A 21,383-nucleotide genomic window follows, 5' to 3' on the forward strand; every position below is an offset into this window, starting at 1 on the left:
CTGTGTATAAGAATTACTGTTTTCAGGACCAAATATTCTGTGGATTCTGATGGTTTGTCCAGATTTCCTTCAGGGCAGAGGATGGGAGATGCTGTACTGCCTGAACTAGAGTTCCTGTTAGACAGCTGGATTCAGGTCTAACTCGACACACACACTTCTCAGAGCATGGCCCCAGACCAACTGCATCATAATCATCTGGGAACTTGTTAGAAATGCACATTCTCGGGCCCCACCCCAGTCTGCTGAATCAGAAATTCTGGGTGTGGACCCTGCAATCTGTGTTTTAACCACTTTTTCAGGTCCAGTGTCCTGTGAAGAGCCACCAGCCACATATAAGCCTGTCATAGCCCACGAAAGCAGTGTGTCCAGTGAAGAGCCATCAGCCACATATCCTACTGAGCCCTTGAAATGAAACTATTCTGAATTAGAAGTGCTAGAAGTATAAATAGGTCTAGATTTCAAAGGCTTATTAAGAAAGCCTAGGAGAGGCAGCCTAGGACCCACACTGCTTTCTCTCTGGTTTACTGGGGATCACTGTTCCACCATCCCACAATTAAGGGGAAAAAAAGCAAAATACCTAATAAGTTTTAATATTACATGTTGAAATGATAATATTTTGGATATACTGAGTTAAATAAATTATTAAAATTAATTTCACCTGTTTCCTTTTACTTTTTAAAAATATGGCTACTGGAAAACTTAAAATGACATAGATGGCTCACCTTTTATTTTGAATGGGCAACACTACTCCAGGTGATTCTGATGCAGGCCAGAGTTTGGAACCCCTTCTTCATTCTCATGGGATAATGGGTCTAATCTAAGGCCCCCAAATCCCTCTGCCACCTGAATGCTCTGATGCAGTCCCCAACCCCCCAATACCACCATCACAAGCCCTCTTTGAGGAGCAGCCTGGAGACATATTCTTTTCTACCAGATGTTGGTTATTTCATTAAAAGGCCACCTTATCTTCCAATAAGATATTTCTAAGAGATAACAGCCATTGAACATTTATGCTGCACTAAGCACTTAATAAACATTAACCAATTTATTCATATCCATAACTATAACCTAATGTTGTACTACTATTACTATTGCTGTTTAACAGATGAAGAAATAAGTTGATTCCAGTGATTAGGTAACTAGCCAGAGGTCATAGCTAGTAACTGAAAGAACCAAGACCCAAGCCTAGACTGGCTGATTCCAGAGCCTTAACCATTACCCTGTACTGCCTAAAGAATAAACCCACCTAAGGAGACAGAAACTAAGCACACAGTGACTCTGCCACTTTCTTTTTTTTTTTTTTTTAAGATTTTATTTATTTATTCATTCATGAGAGACAGAAAAGCAGAAACACAGGCAGAGGGAGAAGCAGGCTCCATGCAGGGAGCCCGACGTGGGACTCGATCCCAGGTCTCCAGGATCACGCCCTGGGCTGAAAGCAGGTGCTCAGCCGCTGAGCACCCAGGAATCCCAGACTCTGCCACTTTCCATGCCAATAGACTCAACTGTGACAAACCCAAAAGGGGTTACACCTTGGCTAAGTTGTTTACCTCTGTGTATCTTAGTCTTCTTATCTGTAAAATCAGAAGAAAAATAGTAGCTGGGTGATTAGTTATGGTGGAGATTATGGTGTAAGGCATGTAACCTGAACTGAGTTAACACCTAAGTTCTCACCTACTACCTGTGAGTGAAGTGTGAATTCCCCTGTGCTCCACCATCCCATAGTTAATGCAGCTTTATCACAGCACATAGTTTATAAACTTCTGTAGTACATTTGGGTAAGGTCAACTCTTGATGGGTTTCAGGGACTCCCAAACTCATTAATCCTTCCCCTGTGCAATTATTTGCATAATTACAAGTCATAAAGCATGTTACAAACATTGAACTTAATTACACCAACAACCATGCAGACGGGGACCTCAAGCCTGTCAAGTGACTTGGTCACAAGTCACAGCTTTGTAGCCAGCCTCCTCATCTCACACCTACCTGGGTTGGCACCTGCCCTTATTAATTATTCCCTATATGCACACTCATTGTGGTCATCTCCAAGAAGGACATATTTAGGACAATGACCCTGATGCTAAGGTCTTTATTAGTCATTCTTGGGAATATGCCATTCACTGCCCTGAATGGAGCTGAACTGAGGGTTCTCAGCTCTGTTTAGTTGGTCCTATTTGACTGATCACATGTGAATAATTCTCTTGCTCCTTGTGACAAGGAGAAGGAAAAAGGCACAAAATGGGGGAGGAAGACACAGTGGATTAGAAGCCAGGGGAACTAGTGTCTAGACCTGGTTCCTGCACTCCCCAGATGCCAGTATGGCTTTGGCCACATCACTTGCTTCATCTGGGCTTCAGTTTCCTGATCTCTATGTAAAGACCAGATTGTCTCTTCTGCAGTGGAGCTTTCAATGAAAGACAAGAGCTGAGGCAGAAAGAATAATCCCTCCTTCTTCTTCCAAGAATTTGGCTTCCCTGTTCTTCCCAATTCCCAGGCCACACTTGAGTTTACTTGAGTCCTGGACTTGAGTCCCAGGCCCAACTCTCAGTGTGGAAGCAAGAAGAAAGAAACTTGTCTTCCCCTTTTCTGTGGAGTAGAGGGGCTCTAGATGTGATTCAGCATATGAGGAAAATAGCATTGGTTTTTTAAAAGGTTGGGGACAGGGGCACCTAGCTGCCTCAGTTGGTAGAATCTGTGACTCTTGATCGTGGGGTTGTGAGTTCAAGCCCCACAATGGGTGTAGAGATTATGTTTAAAAAAAAAAATAGAGAGGTAGGGACAGGAAGTAGAGCAAAGCCATTAGTAAATTAACAGAAGTTCTGAGATCTGAATAGGAAGTCAGAATAATAATTCTGGACTAAGTAAAGAAAGAAAATGGGGGAACAGAGGTCTTATTTTAATGGCTTTAAAAGACTGGCTCTCAAGTGGAGACCACCTCTCCACTAGGAGATATTTGACAGTATTTGGAGACATTTTTGTTGCCATAACTGACAAGGTGGGCACAGGGAGAGTCTGCTACTGGCATCTCGTGAGTAGAGCCCAGGGATGCTACTAAACATTCTACAATGTACAGAACAGCCCTCTCTCCCAACAAAAGAATTAATTATCCACCCTGTATTAGTTTGCTAGAGCTGCTATCACAAATATTATAGACTGGATGGCTTAAGCAACAGAAACTTATTTTCTCCTAGTTCTGGAGGCTGGAAGCTCAAGATCAAGGTATTGGCAAAATTGGTTTCATCTGCAGCCTCTTTTTTTTTTTGGTTTGCAGAAGGCTGCCTTTACCCTGTCTCCTCACATGGTCTTCCCTCTTGTGTGTCTGTCTTAATCTCCTCTTCTTATAAGGACACCAGTCGTATTGGATTAGGACCCACCCTAATGACCTCATTTTAACTGAACAAACTACCTCTTTTTTAAAATTTTAATTCTAGTATAGTTAACATACAGTGTTATATTAGTTTCAGGTGTACAATATAGTGAGCAACAACTCTATATGTTACTCAGTAACTGAACTACCTCATTACAGACCCTGTCTCCAATAGGGACCTCACATTCTGAGATGCTGGAGTTTAGGACTTCAGCACATGATTTCTGGGGTTGGGGGAGGGGACACAATTCAACCTGTAACAGCCCCCAGACTGCTAGTCTGAGGGTAAGAAATCCTTCACAACATCCAAAACAGCTGGCACATTTTAGAGTTGGATAGTAAACATTTTAGTAAAATGAAGGGCATTTTGAATTTGTCTTAGGCATGAACTGAAATTCCTCCTTTACTGTGTTTTCACTGGCCTCCTCTCACTAATGTTGTTCGTGTGTTCTCTTTAGATTGGAGCCCATTGGTGCAGCTGCCAGTAAGGAATACTCTCTGGAGAAAAACTTGGAGAAAATGAAGTCGGACTGGGTTAACATGACATTCAACTTTGTGAAGTACAGAGACACTGTGAGTGTCAGCCCAAGTGCCCAGCCCCCTGACAGCAGCCCATTAATTATGCAGTAGATTACAGAGAGGAGTCATTCAGAATTGCAACAGAACTCAGGAAGGAAGGATTTCTGATGTCTTTTTTTTTTAACTGAGATATAATTGACATGCAACATTGTGTAAGTTTAAGGTTTACAAGTGTTGATTTGATTTGATTTACGCATTGCAATATGATCACCACCCTAGTGTGAGCTAACAGCTCTGTGATGTCACATAATTATCATTTCTTTTTTGTGGTGGGAACAATTAAGATCAGTCTCTTAGCAACTTTGGAGTTTTTAATGTGGTCTTGTTGTCTATAATCACTATCCTGTGCATCACTAGATTGTTTCCTCCCATCTGCCTTCCTTGTGCCAGTCATTCTTCCTTCCAAGCCCCACAGGAAGGGTGCATTTTTAAATGAAAAAAGCCTTTTGATGCAGAGCAACAAGCTTTCTCAGTGCAAAGGAACTGAACAAGACTGCTGAATTAGCATCTCCCAGGGAGGGCTCCCCACCCCTCACCCCTGTCCTTCAGAAACATACCTGGGTAAACAATACTTAAAGTATTTCAAAACAAAATATATGTTTTTTTAGTCACTCCTGTTTCTTAAGACTGTAAGAACTGTAGCTGAGCCAATGGAAGGGAAAAGAACTGGGGCCTCTTTCAGCAAGACTAGGCAACTGAGGGTGCCAGCAGCATGATGCTGCACCACCTAATGGGATCAGATACTGCTAGAGGCTCTTGTGCTGGGATGAGGGGTTGAGTTGGGGTACCTGGGAACAGCTCAGTTGCACCTGGCCCATCTTTATAGTTTGGTGTTGTTTTTTTTAAAAAAAATTATTTATTTGACAGAGAGAAAGAGAGAGCACAAGTAGGCAGAGAGGCAGGCAGAGCAGGAGGGAGAAGCAGGCTCCCGCTGAGCAGTGAGCCCCTATGATCATACCAATGATGATACCGGTTGGATCCCAGGACCCTGAGATCTTGAACTGAGCCAAAGGCTTAACCAACTGAGCCACTGAGGGGCCACCCCCATCTTAAGAGTTTTTGACTGACACAGCTATAGACAAGGATCAACAGCAAAAGGGAGTCACCGTATCACTTTATTAAGAGCTAGAAACACCTTCTGGTGCAGAGCTACTGGTAGAAGGTAGATAAGAGAATATATCTTAGCCCCAATTTAGCCACCCAGGAAGTAAAAGCAAAGCCAGAAGGGCCAGACCCGCCAGAAAGAAGCAGACCCTTATCAGCTTGCTCAGCATAGTGGCCCAGGCAAAAGAGTGCCATTCACAGGAGCTGACTTTCAAGGCACAGGAACCTGAACTGCTAGTAAAAAATGGTCCCAGGAAAGTATAGGCAGAGGTTCCCAAACTTTTTTCTGTTTGTGGAACCTTTTGTGTCTTAGTACTTTTTTCATAGTTTCACTCCTTGGGCCAAAAGAAATACCTAACAGCTTTATGAAGTAATTAGGTTCAAATAACTTTAGTATTTGTGTCCTATCAACAACTGTTTTTTTTTTTTAAGTTCTTTTTTTTTAAGATTTTATTTATTTATTCATGAGAGACAGAGAGAGAGAGAGAGAGAGAGAGAGGTAGAGACACAGGCAGAGGGAGAAGCAGGCTCCACGCAGGCAGCCCGACATGGGACTTGATCCCGGGTCTCCAGGATCAGGCCCTGGGCTGAAGGCGGTGCTAAACCGTTGAGCCACCTGGGCTGCCCAACTGTTTTGTTTTTTTTTTAATACATATAAATTGAAAGAAAAAAATATTTGTATTTCATTTTTTAAAAAACCACAGCAAATTGCCGTGAGTTTGCTGCAATGTCTAGGAGCACCTCACATACAGTTTGGGAACCACAGTTCAAGGCCCAAACAGTCAGATTTGCAGTTGATCCTACCTGAGGGAGAGGGAGCAAAGAAAATGGACAGGGAAATAGGAACATAGGGAAGGGAATAGAACCATATGCTCCCCTTCCCTACCCCATCCCAAACAGACACTAATTTCAGGCCTGAGCTGGGACCGTATTTGATTTCTGCAATGGATGTAGAAAATATATGTCATTAAGAATACTTTTTAGGAAGCAAATAGAAATTCCATCACTTATAAGACAGATTTCTGTCCCACTTGGGCGGACATATGAGCTGTGGAGCCTTTGGAGATCAGTAAGAAAAGTGAAGGGGTCTTGTGGTTTTGATGGGTCAGGATATCTTTATTTGCAGGATACAAACATCTTGTGTGCAGTTGATGACATTCAGCTGTTACTTGATGATCATGTGATAAAGACCCAGACTATGTGTGGCTCCCCATTCATCAAACCAATAGAAGCAGAATGCCGGGTAAGAGGAAATGAGATTGAGGGTTTGTAATGTCTCATTAGCTCTGGGTTTGTTGGAGGAGGGAGAAGATTTTTAAGTTCAGTTAACAAAGAAGCTCAGTTTTTCCTGATTGGAAAAAAATAAATAACACAAGACTAAAGCAATAACCATCCAAGTAAGCATATGGCACACTGAGCCTTTGCAACAGTCTGCCAAAAGAGAAGATGAGATGATTCTAATGCACTGAGTAAAAATACATTTGGCAAGTATTTTATGGACTACAGTAGTCTAGAATGTAAACTGCACAAGGATAGGGGTTTGGCCTCCTTTGCTCATTGTTTGTAGAAGTGGCATAAGCTAAGAGTGCAGACTCTGGAGCTAGACAGCCAGGGTTTAAGTTCTGGCTTCGTCCCTTGTTGTGTGACCTTGGACAAGTTACTCAAACTGTTGTATGTCCATTTCTGCGTCTGTAAAGTGAAATTTGTAAATAATATCTCCCTCATAAATCTGTTGGATTAATTGGTTTCACATACATAAGGCCCTCAGACCATCACTTGTCACAGGGTAAGCAATATGGCTGCTATTATTTATTATTATTCCACTAGGAAAAGAACTACATAAGGGCAAAGACTTTTGTTGGTTTCTTTCATTGCTGAATCCATATTGCCTAGAACAATGACCAGAATATAGGGGGCAAATACTTAATAAGTATTTTTTAAGTGAATGAGCAAATAAATGAATGAATCCATCTAATTTGTTCAGTCAGTGGGCCTGTGTTACAGAGTGAAGGTTAGTGACTCAGATATGAAATGCTAAATTCACAGAAGTGGGAAGAAAAGCTGGTTCGTGTGCAGGAAATTTTAGATGCCTGGTTGAAATGCCAAGCCACCTGGCTATACCTGGAACCAATCTTCAGTTCAGAGGACATCATAGCCCAGATGGCAGAAGAGGGGAGGAAATTTGCCACTGTTGATAGTTACTGGAAATCACTTATGTCCCAAGCGGTAAGTTTTTACTCCCTAGCACATCTTACGATCAGGAATGTGGGATGCCATATGGATGTTCCTCATTGTGTATCATAGCCATGTCCCTTGAAATTTATAAGTAAACTAAATTTTTTCATTTTTTTTTTAAGATTTTATTTATTTACTTAAGAGAGACACAGGGAGAGAGAGAGAGGCAGAGACACAGGCAGAGGGAGAAGCAGGGTCCATGCAGGGAGCCCGATGTGGGACTCAATCCAGGGTCTCCAGGATCAGGCCCCAGGCTGTAGGTGGCACTAAACCACTGAGCCACCCGGGCTGCCCAATTTTTTCAAATTCAATATTTTAATAATTTTTCTAATTTCAAAAATTAGAAACATAGAAATGTTACTAAAAATTCAAACATAGGAATATGTAATACAGAGAGTGGAGGACTTTTGAAAACACACCTCCAAGAAAGCAACTGTTAGCAGTTTGTATAATTTATTTAGCTCTCATTCCTAATAATGAGGTAGGAGATTTTGTCACAGAATAATGCAATAAAATGTCTATAGATTGAGGATCACTTTAGAATTCAAATAATTCTCCATATTGAGTTACTTAGTTATTTAAAGTATGTTTATTTGGTACCCATCATTGAATTAACAGAGAATACTTGAAGATGACTAGGATATGATTTCTACCTTCATAGAATTCAGTGTCTTGTGAGGAGAGAGTGTTAGGTAAATAGGAGAGTTATGATAGAAGCCTATACAAATAGCTTTTAGAACACAGGAGGGTAATTTAGTTGCCTGAGAGTGTTTAAAGAAGGCCTCCAAAGAGGATGACATTGGAAACAAGTCTTGAAGGATGAGTTCACTGGGTATACAAGGTAATCAGAAGTATCTATTAAGAGATGATATCTTTTTCCTTTTTGAAGTCAAATGTGTTCAACTGAGTCTCCCTTATAAAGAATTTACCTCAAGAAAATTTATCTGCTCTAGTGGGCATTTATACTGCCCAGCAAGTGGAGCCAGTTTTCATGATATCCTGCTTTCTCCAACTCTATTAGTATTAGTATTAGTTTAGTATTAGTTTAGATACTTTGGTTGCAAGTATTGAGTGACAAAAATTCAACTAATTTTAGATTTTAAAGATCAAATTGAACTTTATTAAACAATTAATAAATCAGGCAGCATCCCATCTAACAAATAGAGATACACTCTGAGGAGTTGTATAAAATGAAAGTTTTTTGTAGAAGAAAGAGTCAACCATCTCCAGAAGAATAGGATCATGTTGTAAGAGCATTCACCCTTGTGGGATTAGGAGGCTAAATTAGCTGGGCAGGGGGATCAGTAGTTCATGGACTTGTCATACACTCATTACAATGATCAGTCTCAGAATCTAGAAGCCCCATGGTGATTCTCACTTTTTTTCATGGAAATTAGGTGAAAGATACCAGGGTTCTGGTGGCAGCAGATCAGCCACGGATGGCTGAGAGGCTTCAAGAAGCCAACCTCCTGTTGGAGGACATCCAGAAAGGGCTGAATGATTACTTGGAGAAGAAGAGACTATTTTTTCCCAGGTATTCAGTACTGTTCTTTTGTTTGGAGTTGCCTTTTTGACCCATATACAGGTAGAATTACCTTTTTTTCATCTTGAGAGTTGGCTTCTACCAACCTATTTAATAATCTTTCCTGGTTCTCCATTCCCCACAAGGCAGCTCTCCAAGGTAGGGCATGTCTTCTTGTCATTATTTAGAATGAGTTTGAATGAACACCAGTAGGGGCCAAATCCACACTTTAGCCAACCATCATGGTCAATACCTAATTGAAGGGATATAGTAGTCATGATTAAGAGTTAAACAGACCTCTGTTTGAGTCCCAGCTTTTTCACTCACTATTCTTGAGACCTTCAGCAAATCTGAGTCCACTGTAAAATAAAAATATAATAATGGCTCTTACATATATGTTTGTGTAGATCAATGAATTAATGCATGTAGAGCATTTGGATGTCTAAACTATTGAAGAAATGTCAGTTGAATGTTTTTGTCATCAAATTTTGTAGTTTCTGATAGGTATGTTTATAAATATTTGACTCCCCCCCTCCCCCACCAAGAACCAGTGCATAAAAGTCAAAGTCATTTTAGAGGGCTAGTTCCAGAAAAGATGGTACTTGCTCCTGATAATCTGTCCATGTCTAGATCACAATGGGTGGTCACTCCATGTCATTTGATTTGAATTGGGATGTAGGTTAAATCCCAATGTGCTTTTAAGAAAAGTATATTTTAGTGTTCCCTTATCTGGAGACAGAAAGAGCTGTACTGGGATTGTGAAGAGTGATTGGTTTTATACTTTCAAATTGAGGAGGTAGGGTAGAGACAAAGGAAGTTTCTGAAAGTATTGTCATATGTTAAAGACTTACAGGATCCTAGAGGTGTGGCTCTTGTCAAGTGAAGGTTGGTTTTTGCCTCTAGCAAAGCATTAACTTTAAGAGAGTTGTGAGTTCCTGGAAAAATGTCTTACTCTGCTTGTCTCAGCTATTTGTCAATGGCCTGCAAGTTGTAAGGAAATTTAATTTTACCTCCATTTCCTTTTGCCTTTGTTCTACACATCAGATTCATTAATAGCATACTTCTTATTTCACATTTGTGACGTTTTGTCATTCCTGGAGATAAGATAAGGAAGTCTTCTCTCTCCTAGTGGTTCTCAATACTGACTATATATTAGAATCACCTGGGATTTTAAAAACATAAATCCCCAGACCCAACCCCAAACCCATTATATTAGAATTTGTGCACAGTGCAACCTTGGAAATGGAATTTTCTTAATAAGCTTCACAGGTGATTCTAAGGTGCAGCCAAAGTCGAGAACCACTGTTCTATCCAGGTTTCTTCCAAAAGGTAGCACCCTACCCTGAAACCATATTAAATTCACATATACCAGCTTTTTTTTGTTTTTTTTAAACATATACCAGCTGTTATCCTTTATCTTGCTCTGAGGCAAAACCATGGTGAAGGGGAGTATGGCTGATATTTATGGAGTGTCCTCTACTCTTTGAGGAATATTATCTTGTTGGGAAAAGAGGTTCTCAAAAGAGATTCCAGTTGCCATCTTTCTTTGCTTTAAAATAGGTTCTTCTTCCTGTCAAATGATGAGCTGCTGGAGATCTTGTCAGAGACAAAGGACCCCCTCCGCGTGCAGCCGCACTTGAAGAAGTGCTTTGAAGGAATTGCCAAACTAGAGTTTACAGACAATCTGGAGATTACAGGCATGATCAGCTCAGAAAAGGAAACCGTTCCATTCAAACAGATTATCTATCCAACTCAAGCCAAAGTAACTCTCCTCTTACCTATTTTCATTCTTTTCTCTATAACAGCAATACAGAGAGATACAGAGAGCATATTGATTGGTTAAGCACTTGGACTCGAGTTCCATACTGCCTGGATGTGGAACTCTGGGTTCTACAACTTAAGGACTGGGCAACTTTGGGAAATTGTTTAGTCTTTCCAAGTCTCAGTTTGCCCATCTCTAAGATGGGGATTATACTGCAATCCACCTGATACACTAAATTTATGGAAGGATTTCAACCAAACCTGATGTGGAGGCAATAGTATGCATCAGACCCAACTGCTGATGCTATTCAGATCTCCAAGGGCAGAGCCTCTCTCTAAAAGTGATCTGATCGGAGCCACCTGAGTGGCTTAGTCAGTTAAGCATCAGACTTTTGATTTTGGCTTAGGTCGTGAGATTGAGCCCTCCATTGGCTCTGTGCTGAGCATGAGCATGGAGCCTGCTTAAGATTCTCTCTCTCTCTATTCTGCCCTCCCCCTCCACGTAACACTCTCTCTCTCTCTCTCTCTCTCTCTCTCAAAAAAGTGATCTGGTCAGACAGCTTGCTAAGGCAGGTGTTTATAAAGGTCAATAAAGTATTATGGAATAAATGCTATTTTACTCAGGTTTTTATACAAGTGTCTTTATATAATGAATAAAATGTAAATTACTCCCACTCCCACTGAACATGACAGCACCTCCATTGGAAATAGAAAAGCACTCTTGGCTTTGCTAACCATTTTTGCCAACCATACATATAAGTTGTAATAACCAAGAGTCACGTTACCAATAGACACCAGCTAGATCATAGGTGTCTGAAGTTAACAGCTACAGTGACCTAAAATTCTAAAACTGAATAATTTGCTGCACATCTGAACTGCCTGTAGAGCTTAAAAAAAAAAATCCAAATGCCTAGGTTGCATCCCATAATAATTAAATCAGAATGGCTAAGAGTGAAAGTCAGGCATCCATATTTTGTAAGAATCTCCAAATGATTCCCATGCACAGCAAAGTTTGGGAACCACTGGAATAAGGTGAGAATTAAAACTGCTCATTAGAAATGAGCAACTTATTATATGAACTGAAACATAAATGTGTCATTTGCTTCCTGAGAAGTTATGTTTCAGAAAAGGACATGAAATGCATGTTAAGAATCCCCCATTTCCCCTTTACATCACACATACTTCCTAGAATAAAAAATATATAATAAATATAAAACACATAATTAACGAATATTGTCTTCAAGGGGTGTAGGATCTTTGGCCTCCCTCCAGCCTTGGTCCAGAGAGAAAGCTGGGTCTGCCCATGATCCCTCTTTCCAGGCATGGCTAACTTGCTGCTTCTTTGTCTTACCCTGCAGGGCATGGTGGAAAAGTGGCTCCAGCAGGTGGAGCAGATGATGCTTGCCAGTATGCGGGAGGTTATTAGACTTGGGATTGAAGCATATGTCCAGGTAAATGAAAATCGGAGTACACGTGCCAGGGTATTGGTACAGCAACAACAACTTTGGGATGATGATTAAGTGGATCAATTCTAACCACCCCTTTGCCTTTTCCCAAAACCCACCCCAAACCTGCTGGGTAATGCCTGGCCCCTCCGTGACCCCTCTGTGCTTCTCTCCTCTTTCCCTGTGAATCCTGGGGTGATGCACATATTTCTGGTGAAATGTTTACGGTTTGGGGCAGGTGGCACAAGACAAGATGGTTAGCCAGAACCCTCTGGCTGCTAGCCGCAAGTCCCTTCTGGGAAATGAATTGATGGCAGGAGGTCTTTTTAGAGCACCTTCCAATTAAGCATCTCTCCCTCTAGGCTTTCCGTTTACATTACACATACCCTGAACAGTACAACTCATTAAATTCCCAAAGCTTTAGGGGAAACAGGTATGATGGAAGAAAGCCAAAAGAAAAGAACTGTTGGCAATCACTCTTCAGCCAGCTCCTAGCAAGGTTAAATGTAGGAAGACCAGAGCTTTGTACTCCTTGACTTTGGGTGTCTTTTCTTACTTTCCAGGGCCCCACCCCCACGACCCCTTCCATCAAACAAAAGAATATTCATTCAGTTAACACCTTCCCACTAAAATATGGGGTACTGACCCTGCTGTCCCTCTTAGAAGTAGCATTGTAAATGAAAGGCCAGTCCTTTGTCCTATGATTTATTTTAAATAAAAAATTAAGTTAAAGAAAAACGGCTACCTGTATGGACTGACTCCATGCCGTTGCATCTAGAGCAAGAGCCAGCAACCTTTTTCTGTAAACTAAATGTTTTTATAATGTCTTCAGCTCTGTGATCCACACACACCATTTATCTTTACCCTCATAGTACAGAAGCAGCCTTGGATGATAGGTAAGAATGGGTGTGGCTGTGTTACAATACACCTTTATTTACAAAAACAAAAGCAAGGCCAGATCAGACCTCTGGGCAAGGCTAAGAAAACTGGCACATTACTGCAATATTATGTAGCCATCAAAAAGGGTGGTTATGAAAACTCTCTGTAAACCTTGACTGTAACTGTGTAAAATACTTGGGTTGGGAGCTTAAGAAAAAAAAAGAAAAAAAAAAGAGTTGATGAGATTGTTGATGATTTTTTTTTTTCTCTTTCATAAAATTCAGGAAGACACAAGTCAATAATCCCAAAGATATCAAGTCTGGTAGCTTCTGAGGGTGGAGGAAGGTTTTGTGTTTGTTGAGGGGATAGGGTGGGGAATGTTTTTCAGATGTTGGTTTAAGTCAAATAAGTTGAGCTGACTATACCACCTGACCCCATCCCATACTTTCCCAGGTCCCTCGTAATCAGTGGGTCTTGCAATGGCCTGGCCAGGTGGTCATCTGTGTCTCCTCCATCTTTTGGACCAAGGAGGTGTCCCAAGCCCTGGTCGAAAAGACCCTTCCAGTAAGTGAGCATGTTATGAAGTTTGTAGAGGAGATTCAAGGTCAATTAGGATCTATAGGATATATAATTAAAGTAGCCATGTTTTCTAAACAACAGCAACAAAATCACAGCATCCAACAATGGCATAGAGAAGTCAGTGTTTTCATTGGGACAGTGGGTTGGAGAATTTGGAATTGGAGCTGTTCTGGAGTTATCTAGTATAATACCTCTCATGGTCCTTCCCAGACAGAAATTCTAGGCTGCAGTATTCTTCATTTTTATCACTTTGTTTTCAGGGGTCAACCTGGTAAAATTTCCACCAACAGAGACCTCTCTCTAGCCTTCTTCCTGGGCTAAAAGACCATATGGTCCTGTTTTCTCCTCTTCCACCATTACCTGCTTCTTGCCACCTTCAGTTCAACACAAACCCACCTACAGCTCTTCATGCAGTGTCCTCTTGAGACCAAGAGTGCTCTCAAGTCCTGCTTGTCAGATCCAGATTTGCATATTTCCAGTTAACTCCTGTCATTGAGGCCAGTGCTTGAGAGTTCAAGACCTGAATGAACTTTAGTTCAAATCCTAATACTTGGGAATCCCTGGGTGGCTCAGTGGTTTAGCGCCTGCCTTTGGCCTAGGGCATGATCCTGGAGTCCCAGGATCGAGTCCCATGTAAGGCTCCCTGCATGGACCCTATTTCTCCCTCTGCCTGTGTCTCTGTCTCTCAGTCTGTGTCTCTCATGAATAAATAAATAAAATCTTAAAAAAAAAAAATCCTGATACTTTCCCTTGTTAGCTGTATGACTACGGGCAAGCTACTTAACCTGAGTCTCAGTCTCCTTGACCATATAATGAGCCGCAGTGTACCACATTGTTTTTTTTTTTTTTTTAATTTTTATTTATTTATGATAGTCACAGAGAGAGAGAGAGAGGCAGAGACACAGGCAGAGGGAGAAGCAGGCTCCATGCACCGGGAGCCCGACATGGGATTCGATCCCGGGTCTCCAGGATCGTGCCCTGGGCCAAAGGCAGGCGCCAAACCGCTGTGCCACCCAGGGATCCCAGTGTACCACATTGTAGTACAACATCATAGTACAGTATTGTTGGAAAGTTAAATGAGATGGTAGCAAGTTAGTACTAGAGCCCAGGCTATGAGCCCCACAAGGCAGAGACCATGTCTATTTTGCTTACTATTATATTTCCTGGAGTTATTGCAATGCTGAGCACATAGTAGGTGTTCAATAAATATTTACTGAACAAATGAATGGTAACTTCATTCCCAACCTTTTTACCATGGTATAATTTCCCATGATTATCTCATCAGACCTTCTGCTACTCCCCTCTCAGATGACTGGCTGCAGACCAGAAAATATTTCAATTTACTATATTTTGCTTTATACCTTAAAATTAGAACATTAGCATTTGACCAAGGTTCAAATTTCTACACATTCCATGTTGATAATTCCTACAAACATATTGCACTTTACACTTGCAAACTGCTTTCACTGAATTTCATTTCAAACTTTTTGAAACACTAAAAAATTCTGATTTTTATGACAGCATCTCTGTCCCCTAATTTTCCTACACGTAATAAGGGGAGACTGTTTCTCATTACACACTCCAGCCCTGGAGTGTATATATGCTGAATAATGTGGCTCAGCATCCTAAAAGAAGCAGGTGTTGATACAGGATCGCTATCCATCCATCCGTCCATCCATCCATCCATTGTTCATTTAAAAAATATTTATTTGACATCTGTTCCATGCTGGAATGATGCTACAAAGCAAAGTGAATTAGAGTTGAATAAGAAAGACATGGTCCCTGTCCTTGTGGATTTACAGTCTAGTGAGGGAGATAAAAAGTCTCTTTGATAGAACTGTGATGAGGAAAGTATGGGGATCCAGGAAGCATGGGGAGGAAGGAGAGAAGCAAGAGAGGAATTAGGATTGGAAACAATTTCCCAGAAAATTGGTGTCTAAGAGGAGACATAAAATATAAATAGGAATTCGCCAAGCAAAGAACAGGAGAAAGAGTGTTCCAGAGAGAAAGAGAGAGACCAGAATGTGCAAAAATCTGAAGATGAAAAATATGGTGCATTCCAGCAACTGAAGACACTTGGGTTCAGAATAACTGTGGAATGGTTGTGGTTTAAAAAGATGTATGGAAAAAAAATATATATATGTATGGAGCAGCCTCATCATGAAGGGTTTTCCAGACCCACAGAAAGGGCAATGGGGAAGCATTTGAAAGGCTTTTTAAATTTTAGTTTATTTTTTGCTGTGTGACAGGTACTTTATTAATAATAATAACTGTCAGTATTTACTGGGTACTTTATTCACATTGTGCCAAGTGCTTCACCATCTCATTTAATCTTCAAAACAGCTCCAAGAGGTAACTGTAATCATCTAGACTCAACAGAACAAGATACTGAGACTCAAAGGGTTAATATGGTTTACCCAGAACTGCATAGCTAGGAAGTGGGGAAGGTGAACTATGAACCTAATGTGGTCTCTGGTTTTTTTCCTTTTAAAAATTTATTTCTATTTTTTAACTCCTTATTTTCAAGTGATGTCAGCCTTACAAGTAATGATGCAATAATAATACAAAGAATTTTCATATATCCTTCATCGAGAATCCCCCAATATTAACATTTTAAATAACCACACTACAATTATCCCAATCTGGAAACCAGCAGTGATGCAAGATACAATCTTATCTAATCTTTTAAATTGACTAATCTAGGGCAGCTCTGGTGGTTTAGTGGTTTAGCGCCACCTTCAGCCCAGGGCGAGATCCTGTAGACCCGGATCGGGTCCCTGCGTGGAGCCTGTTTCTCCCTCTGCCTGTGTCTCTGCCTCTCTCTCTGTGTCTCTCATGAATAAATAAAATCTTAAAAAAAAAAACTATAAAAAAGAATAAAAAGACTGTACTTTAAAAAAATAATAAATTGGCTAATCTAAATTTAGCCATTTGCCCCACTGATGTCTTTTTGTCTCATCTGGGGTCCATTCCAGGATTACAGTTTGTGTACATTTACCTTTTACATCCCCTGTGTCTCCTTTAATCTGAAAAAGTTTCAGATTGTTTCTTGTTAATTCAGATTTATTGCATAATTTATATACAGTAAAATTTACCCATTTTAATGTACAGTTCTGAGTTTCAGCAAGCACATACATTTGTGTAACCACCATCACAATCAACATATAGAACCAGTTCATGCCCCTCCCCTCCAAATTCCCTCAAGCCCTTTGTAGCAACCCCTTCCCCTGCTCCAGCTTCTGGCAATTACCCCTCTTTTGTCTGCTCCTATGGTTTTGTCTTTTCCACAATAATAACAAAAAAATCAAGGTATGTAGTCTTTCAAACTTGGCTTCTTTCAGTTAGCATAATGCATTTGCAATTTGTCTAGAGGCTAATGAAGGGGGTGAGGAAAAGGGAACTGAAGGGATAGCTTGGGCCATGGGGTGGTAGAGGGTACCATTCCCTAAGACGGGGTTACAGGGGAGAATCCAACTTAACCAGTTGTCCCCTCCTTTGCCCCTGCCAGGATTTTCTGAAAAAGAGCAACGATCAGATTGCACAGATTGTCCAGCTGGTGCGAGGGAAGCTGAGCAGCGGGGCTCGACTCACTCTCGGGGCCCTCACGGTCATTGATGTCCACGGTGAGCGAGGAGAGAGGCCTCTCTGGCATTGCTGACTGTCTAAAAACAGCAGCCAGGCTCGCTGCTCTCCATTCCTCTGGATGGAGTGATTCAGGGTCCCTTTTCCCTTTAGGGAGAGGCTTCTCCAACTAACTGAGAGTAAGGTGAGGAGGTAAGGAGAGAAGCTCAGGTTTCTTGAGAATCTCCAGCATGTTTTCCCCTCCCATCCCCGCCCTTGTTTCCAGGAAACCTCCAAGCAGGACTCTCGCCAAGACAATGGGCAACCAAAGCGATTTCTGAGATTCACCAACTAGGAATGATTTCTTGAGGCTACCATAGCTAATATTTTTTAATACTCACCGGTGCCAAGCTTTGTGCTGAGTGCTCAACATACATTATTTCATTTTTATACATACTTCTCAAATTGAGAACCTGAGGCTTGTTTACCTAAGCTATATGAGTGTATCCAGAGGCCTACAGCTAATAAGTAGCAAAGGCTGTTTTATAATTTGATGTAATTGGTTTTATTGTAATTCTATGTCTGTCTGATTCCAAACCCAGGAGACTGGAAATGGGCAGTGTATGCAAGGAGGAAGCGGGAGAGAGATAATGTCTTCCAGCACTTACCTTTAAAAAAAAAAAAAAGAAGGGGAGGAGGAGGAAGAACTGGGGCCTTTATATAAAACAAACCACCCCCTCACCCTCACTCCATCACCACCAAGGAAACTAGGGCTGGACTAGCTGGTTGCCTGGAAACAGTGTCTTTCTTGTTCATACTTCCAGCTTCCTACTGGCATTTCATGGCATCTTATTCTCCTTAAGGTTGATGCTCTTTTCAATCTAATTTCTCTTGGATAGACGAGCATGCAATCAGGGAGAGAGAAGGGAAAACGTGATCTTCATTTGGTAGGAACTGAAGATGTGGTTATTGCCCAGGGTACCCCAGAGTGGTTGTGTTCACACACATGCACACGCACACACACACACACACACACACACAGAGCATCGTGCAAGCATTCCCAACTCAGTCCCTTGAGATTCACCTTCCTTGGGACACCTGGGTGGCTCTGCGGTTTAACACCTGCCTTCGGCCCAGAGTGTGATCCTGGAGTCCTGGGATCGAGTCCCACATCGGGCTCCCTGCATGGAGCCTGCTTTTCCCCTTGCCTGTGTCTTTGCCTCTCTCTCTCTCTATGTCTCTCATTAATAAATACATAAAATCTTTTTAAAAAGGGGGGCGGGCAGCCCAGGTGGCTCAGTGATTTAGTGCTGCCTTTGGCCCAGGGCCTGATCCTGGAGACCCAGGATCGAGTCCCACATAGGGCTTCCTGCATGGAGCCTGCTTCTCCCTCTGCCTGTGTCTCTGCCTCTCTCTCTCTCTCTCTCTCTGTGTGTGTGTGTGTCTCTCATGAATGAATAAATGAAATTGTTTTTTTAAAAAAAAAGCATATTTAAAAAAAAAGAGAGAGATTCACCTTCCTCTTGGGTCTCTCATGGAGACCCCTACTCCTGCTACCACTCTATGATTTCCCTCAAGAACCTGGAGGAGTATCAAATTCCTCAGGAAGGACAGGAGAGCTGTTGGTATAATCTTCAAAGACTCTTCTAGAGGGTTTTGGATTTCACTATCATAAAGACTTCTCTTCGCAAAGAGACAGTAGACTTATAGGAGTGTCCCTTTACAAAGTTATGTTTCTGAGATACTAAATTCGAGCTGCTGCCCTACTTTTTTTTTTTTTTAAAGTAGGCTCTACGCCCAGCGTGGGGCTTAAACTCACAACCCTGAGATCAAGACCTGAGCTGAGATCAAGAGTTAGATGCTTAACCAACTGAGCCACCCAGGTGCCCCTGCTGTCCTAGTTCTGAGATCTCAATAGCTCTCACCTAAGAGTTCCCTAAAAAATAGCTAATGATTCTTAGAAACCAATGTTCACTCTTCAACTTCAGGGCTTCCTATCACTGTGAGAAAATTAAATTAGGCTCATAATCTTGTGACAGAAAGAAGGAAACCCAGAAGTATATTTCCCTTCTGGTTTCTCAGGCCCCCTAATGGAAAAGCTGTATCTAACCATGAGTTCATGGGGCCCCTTCCCTTGCCAACTGCATCAGGCCAAGCTGATTATGTTCCCCTAGGATATCCTAGAAGTCTGGAACAGGGCCCAAAGGGTCATACTGGGGATATGACAGCATTTGGGGTAACTACAATATTGCAAAGCTCTTTGGGTCAGTACCCCAAGAATTTGGGAATGATAACAGTAGCTAGTATTTATATAATCTTTCTTTTCTTTCATCTATCTGTATCTGCATATTTGTGTAGATGTGCAGATATGCAGATATTTATATATGTAGTTATATATATGTACGTATAGATATATATGTGTGTGTGATATATGTCTGTACATATAGTTGACCCTTGAATGACATGGGTTTAAACTGTACAGGTCCACTTACATGAGAATTTTTTGGGGGTAAATACAATACTGTAAATGTACTTTCTCTTCTTTATGATTTTCTTAAACATTTTCTCTAGCTTTATTGCACATTATATAATACATAAAACTTACAAAATATGTATTAATTGTTATCTGTAAGGATTCCAGTCAACAGTAGGCTATTAGTAATTAAGTTTGAGGAGAGTCAAAAGTTACACATAGATTTTTTTCTATATTGTAGATGGGCACCCCTAACCCCCAAGTTGTTCAAGGGTCAACTGTATACAGTTAATCCTTCTAATAACCTTATAATAACCCTATAAAGCAGGTACTGTGTTATCCTCATAGAGAGGTTGAGTAACTTGCCCAAAGTCACATAGCTAGTTAATGGCAGAATCAGAATTTGGATCCAGGCAGTCTGATTCCAGAGGATGTGCTTTTAATGCCTCTGCCACATTGTCTGAGAGTAGACAGTGCAGCAGATTCTCTGCCTGGCTCCTTGGGAGAAGCAAAGACCAGCTTCTGAAAGAAATTACTACCTGCAAGTCAGGACTGGGCAGGGAGGCTAGTTGAGCCTGAAACTGGAGAGTGAGGGATGGCCTAGATTATGTCCTCAGACCTCCTCTGAGCAGTCTGTGGACATAGAAGTATGCTGACAGTTCTGCATTTGTATGTTTCTATGTCTGCGTCTGTCTCAACAGCTCGTGATGTTGTGGCCAAGTTATCTGAGGACAATATCTGTGATCTGAACGATTTCCAGTGGATCTCCCAGCTGCGCTACTACTGGAATTCAGAGAATGTGCATGTGCAGATGATCACCACAGAAGCCTTGTATGGCTATGAGTACCTGGGGAACTCCCCCCGACTGGTGATTACACCCCTCACTGACCGCTGCTACAGGTAACCTCTGCCCCCTCACCTAGACTCAAAGGGTGAATAGAGAATTTCAGAAGGAAAATCTTCTGAGGAAGAAGGTGAGGGACATCTTGACTTTGTGACTTTACATTTCAAATTCTCAGATTTTAGAATTTTGCCCTTAGTTACCATGGTCCCACAGATGGTCATGGAAATTAGGTGGTAGGCCAGAAAAAAGAACCTGATAGGAGTCCTAATGCAAATTAATACGACCAAATCAACAAGCAGAACATTGATGCCTGTCCTTAACAATGCCACAGTACTTAAGTAGAAAGCTCTCCCATGGCAGGAATCAAGATGGTGCCTGGAGATCCCATGGATAAAGAGAAAAAGGGCCAGGTGAAGGAGTCTGACAAGGAGCTCCAAGCTTGGCCATCCAGTCTGGTGGCGAGATGTAGTCATTTTGTGCTCAGTAAAGTGCTTTCCTTGGTGTTCATAACATTAGAAATCTGAACTCTGTGGATGTGTCTGTCAACTTTATGATATTTAGATTTTCTTTGATTAAAGTGCAGTTTTTTGTAATCATAAAGATAATTCTTGAGTATTTTTTCAAAGTCCATAGTGATTTATTTTCTGTGTTCTGTGATTTTTAGTCTTCAATCATTCATTTATTTCACCTGTTATTTAATTTTTTTTTTAATTTTATTTATGATAGTCACAGAGAGAGAGAGAGAGAGAGAGAGAGAGGCAGAGACACAGGCAGAGGGAGAAGCAGGCTCCATGCACCGGGAGCCTGACGTGGGATTCGATCCTGGGTCTCCAGGATCGCGCCCTGGGCCAAAGGCAGGCGCCAAACCGCTGCGCCACCCAGGGATCCCTCACCTGTTATTTAGTATCCACTTCTTAAACTCTCCTGTGTATCATGCATGCCCTCAAGAAACCCTCAACCTAATGGGGTCAGGGAACAAGACATACTCAGATAAGTATAAGATGATATGTTAACTGAAACTATAGTGAAGAACA

The 21,383-nt window shown here is 41.4% G+C and overlaps 1 protein-coding gene across 6 annotated transcripts in view; it reads left to right on the plus strand.

Annotated features, from left to right (window-relative positions):
* Window positions 1-21,383, plus strand: part of DNAH3 (dynein axonemal heavy chain 3) — a 171,473-nt gene that overhangs the window by 59,131 nt on the left and 90,959 nt on the right. For 5 of the 6 annotated variants that reach the window (XM_049111320.1, XM_049111321.1, XM_049111322.1 and 2 more), the window contains 9 exons: window positions 3,826-3,940; window positions 6,177-6,293; window positions 7,097-7,276; window positions 8,683-8,819; window positions 10,368-10,569; window positions 11,927-12,019; window positions 13,346-13,456; window positions 16,980-17,094; window positions 20,207-20,405. In XM_049111320.1, the coding sequence (XP_048967277.1) occupies window positions 3,826-3,940; window positions 6,177-6,293; window positions 7,097-7,276; window positions 8,683-8,819; window positions 10,368-10,569; window positions 11,927-12,019; window positions 13,346-13,456; window positions 16,980-17,094; window positions 20,207-20,405 (1,269 nt within the window). Of the gene's footprint in view, window positions 1-299; window positions 625-3,825; window positions 3,941-6,176; window positions 6,294-7,096; window positions 7,277-8,682; window positions 8,820-10,367; window positions 10,570-11,926; window positions 12,020-13,345; window positions 13,457-16,979; window positions 17,095-20,206; window positions 20,406-21,383 lie in introns of those variants that run through there. The other variant, XM_049111323.1, reaches the window with a different exon arrangement.

The sequence above is a fragment of the Canis lupus genome, chromosome 6 (assembly GCF_003254725.2).
Source record: "Canis lupus dingo isolate Sandy chromosome 6, ASM325472v2, whole genome shotgun sequence".
NCBI classification, from domain to species: Eukaryota; Metazoa; Chordata; class Mammalia; order Carnivora; family Canidae; genus Canis; species Canis lupus.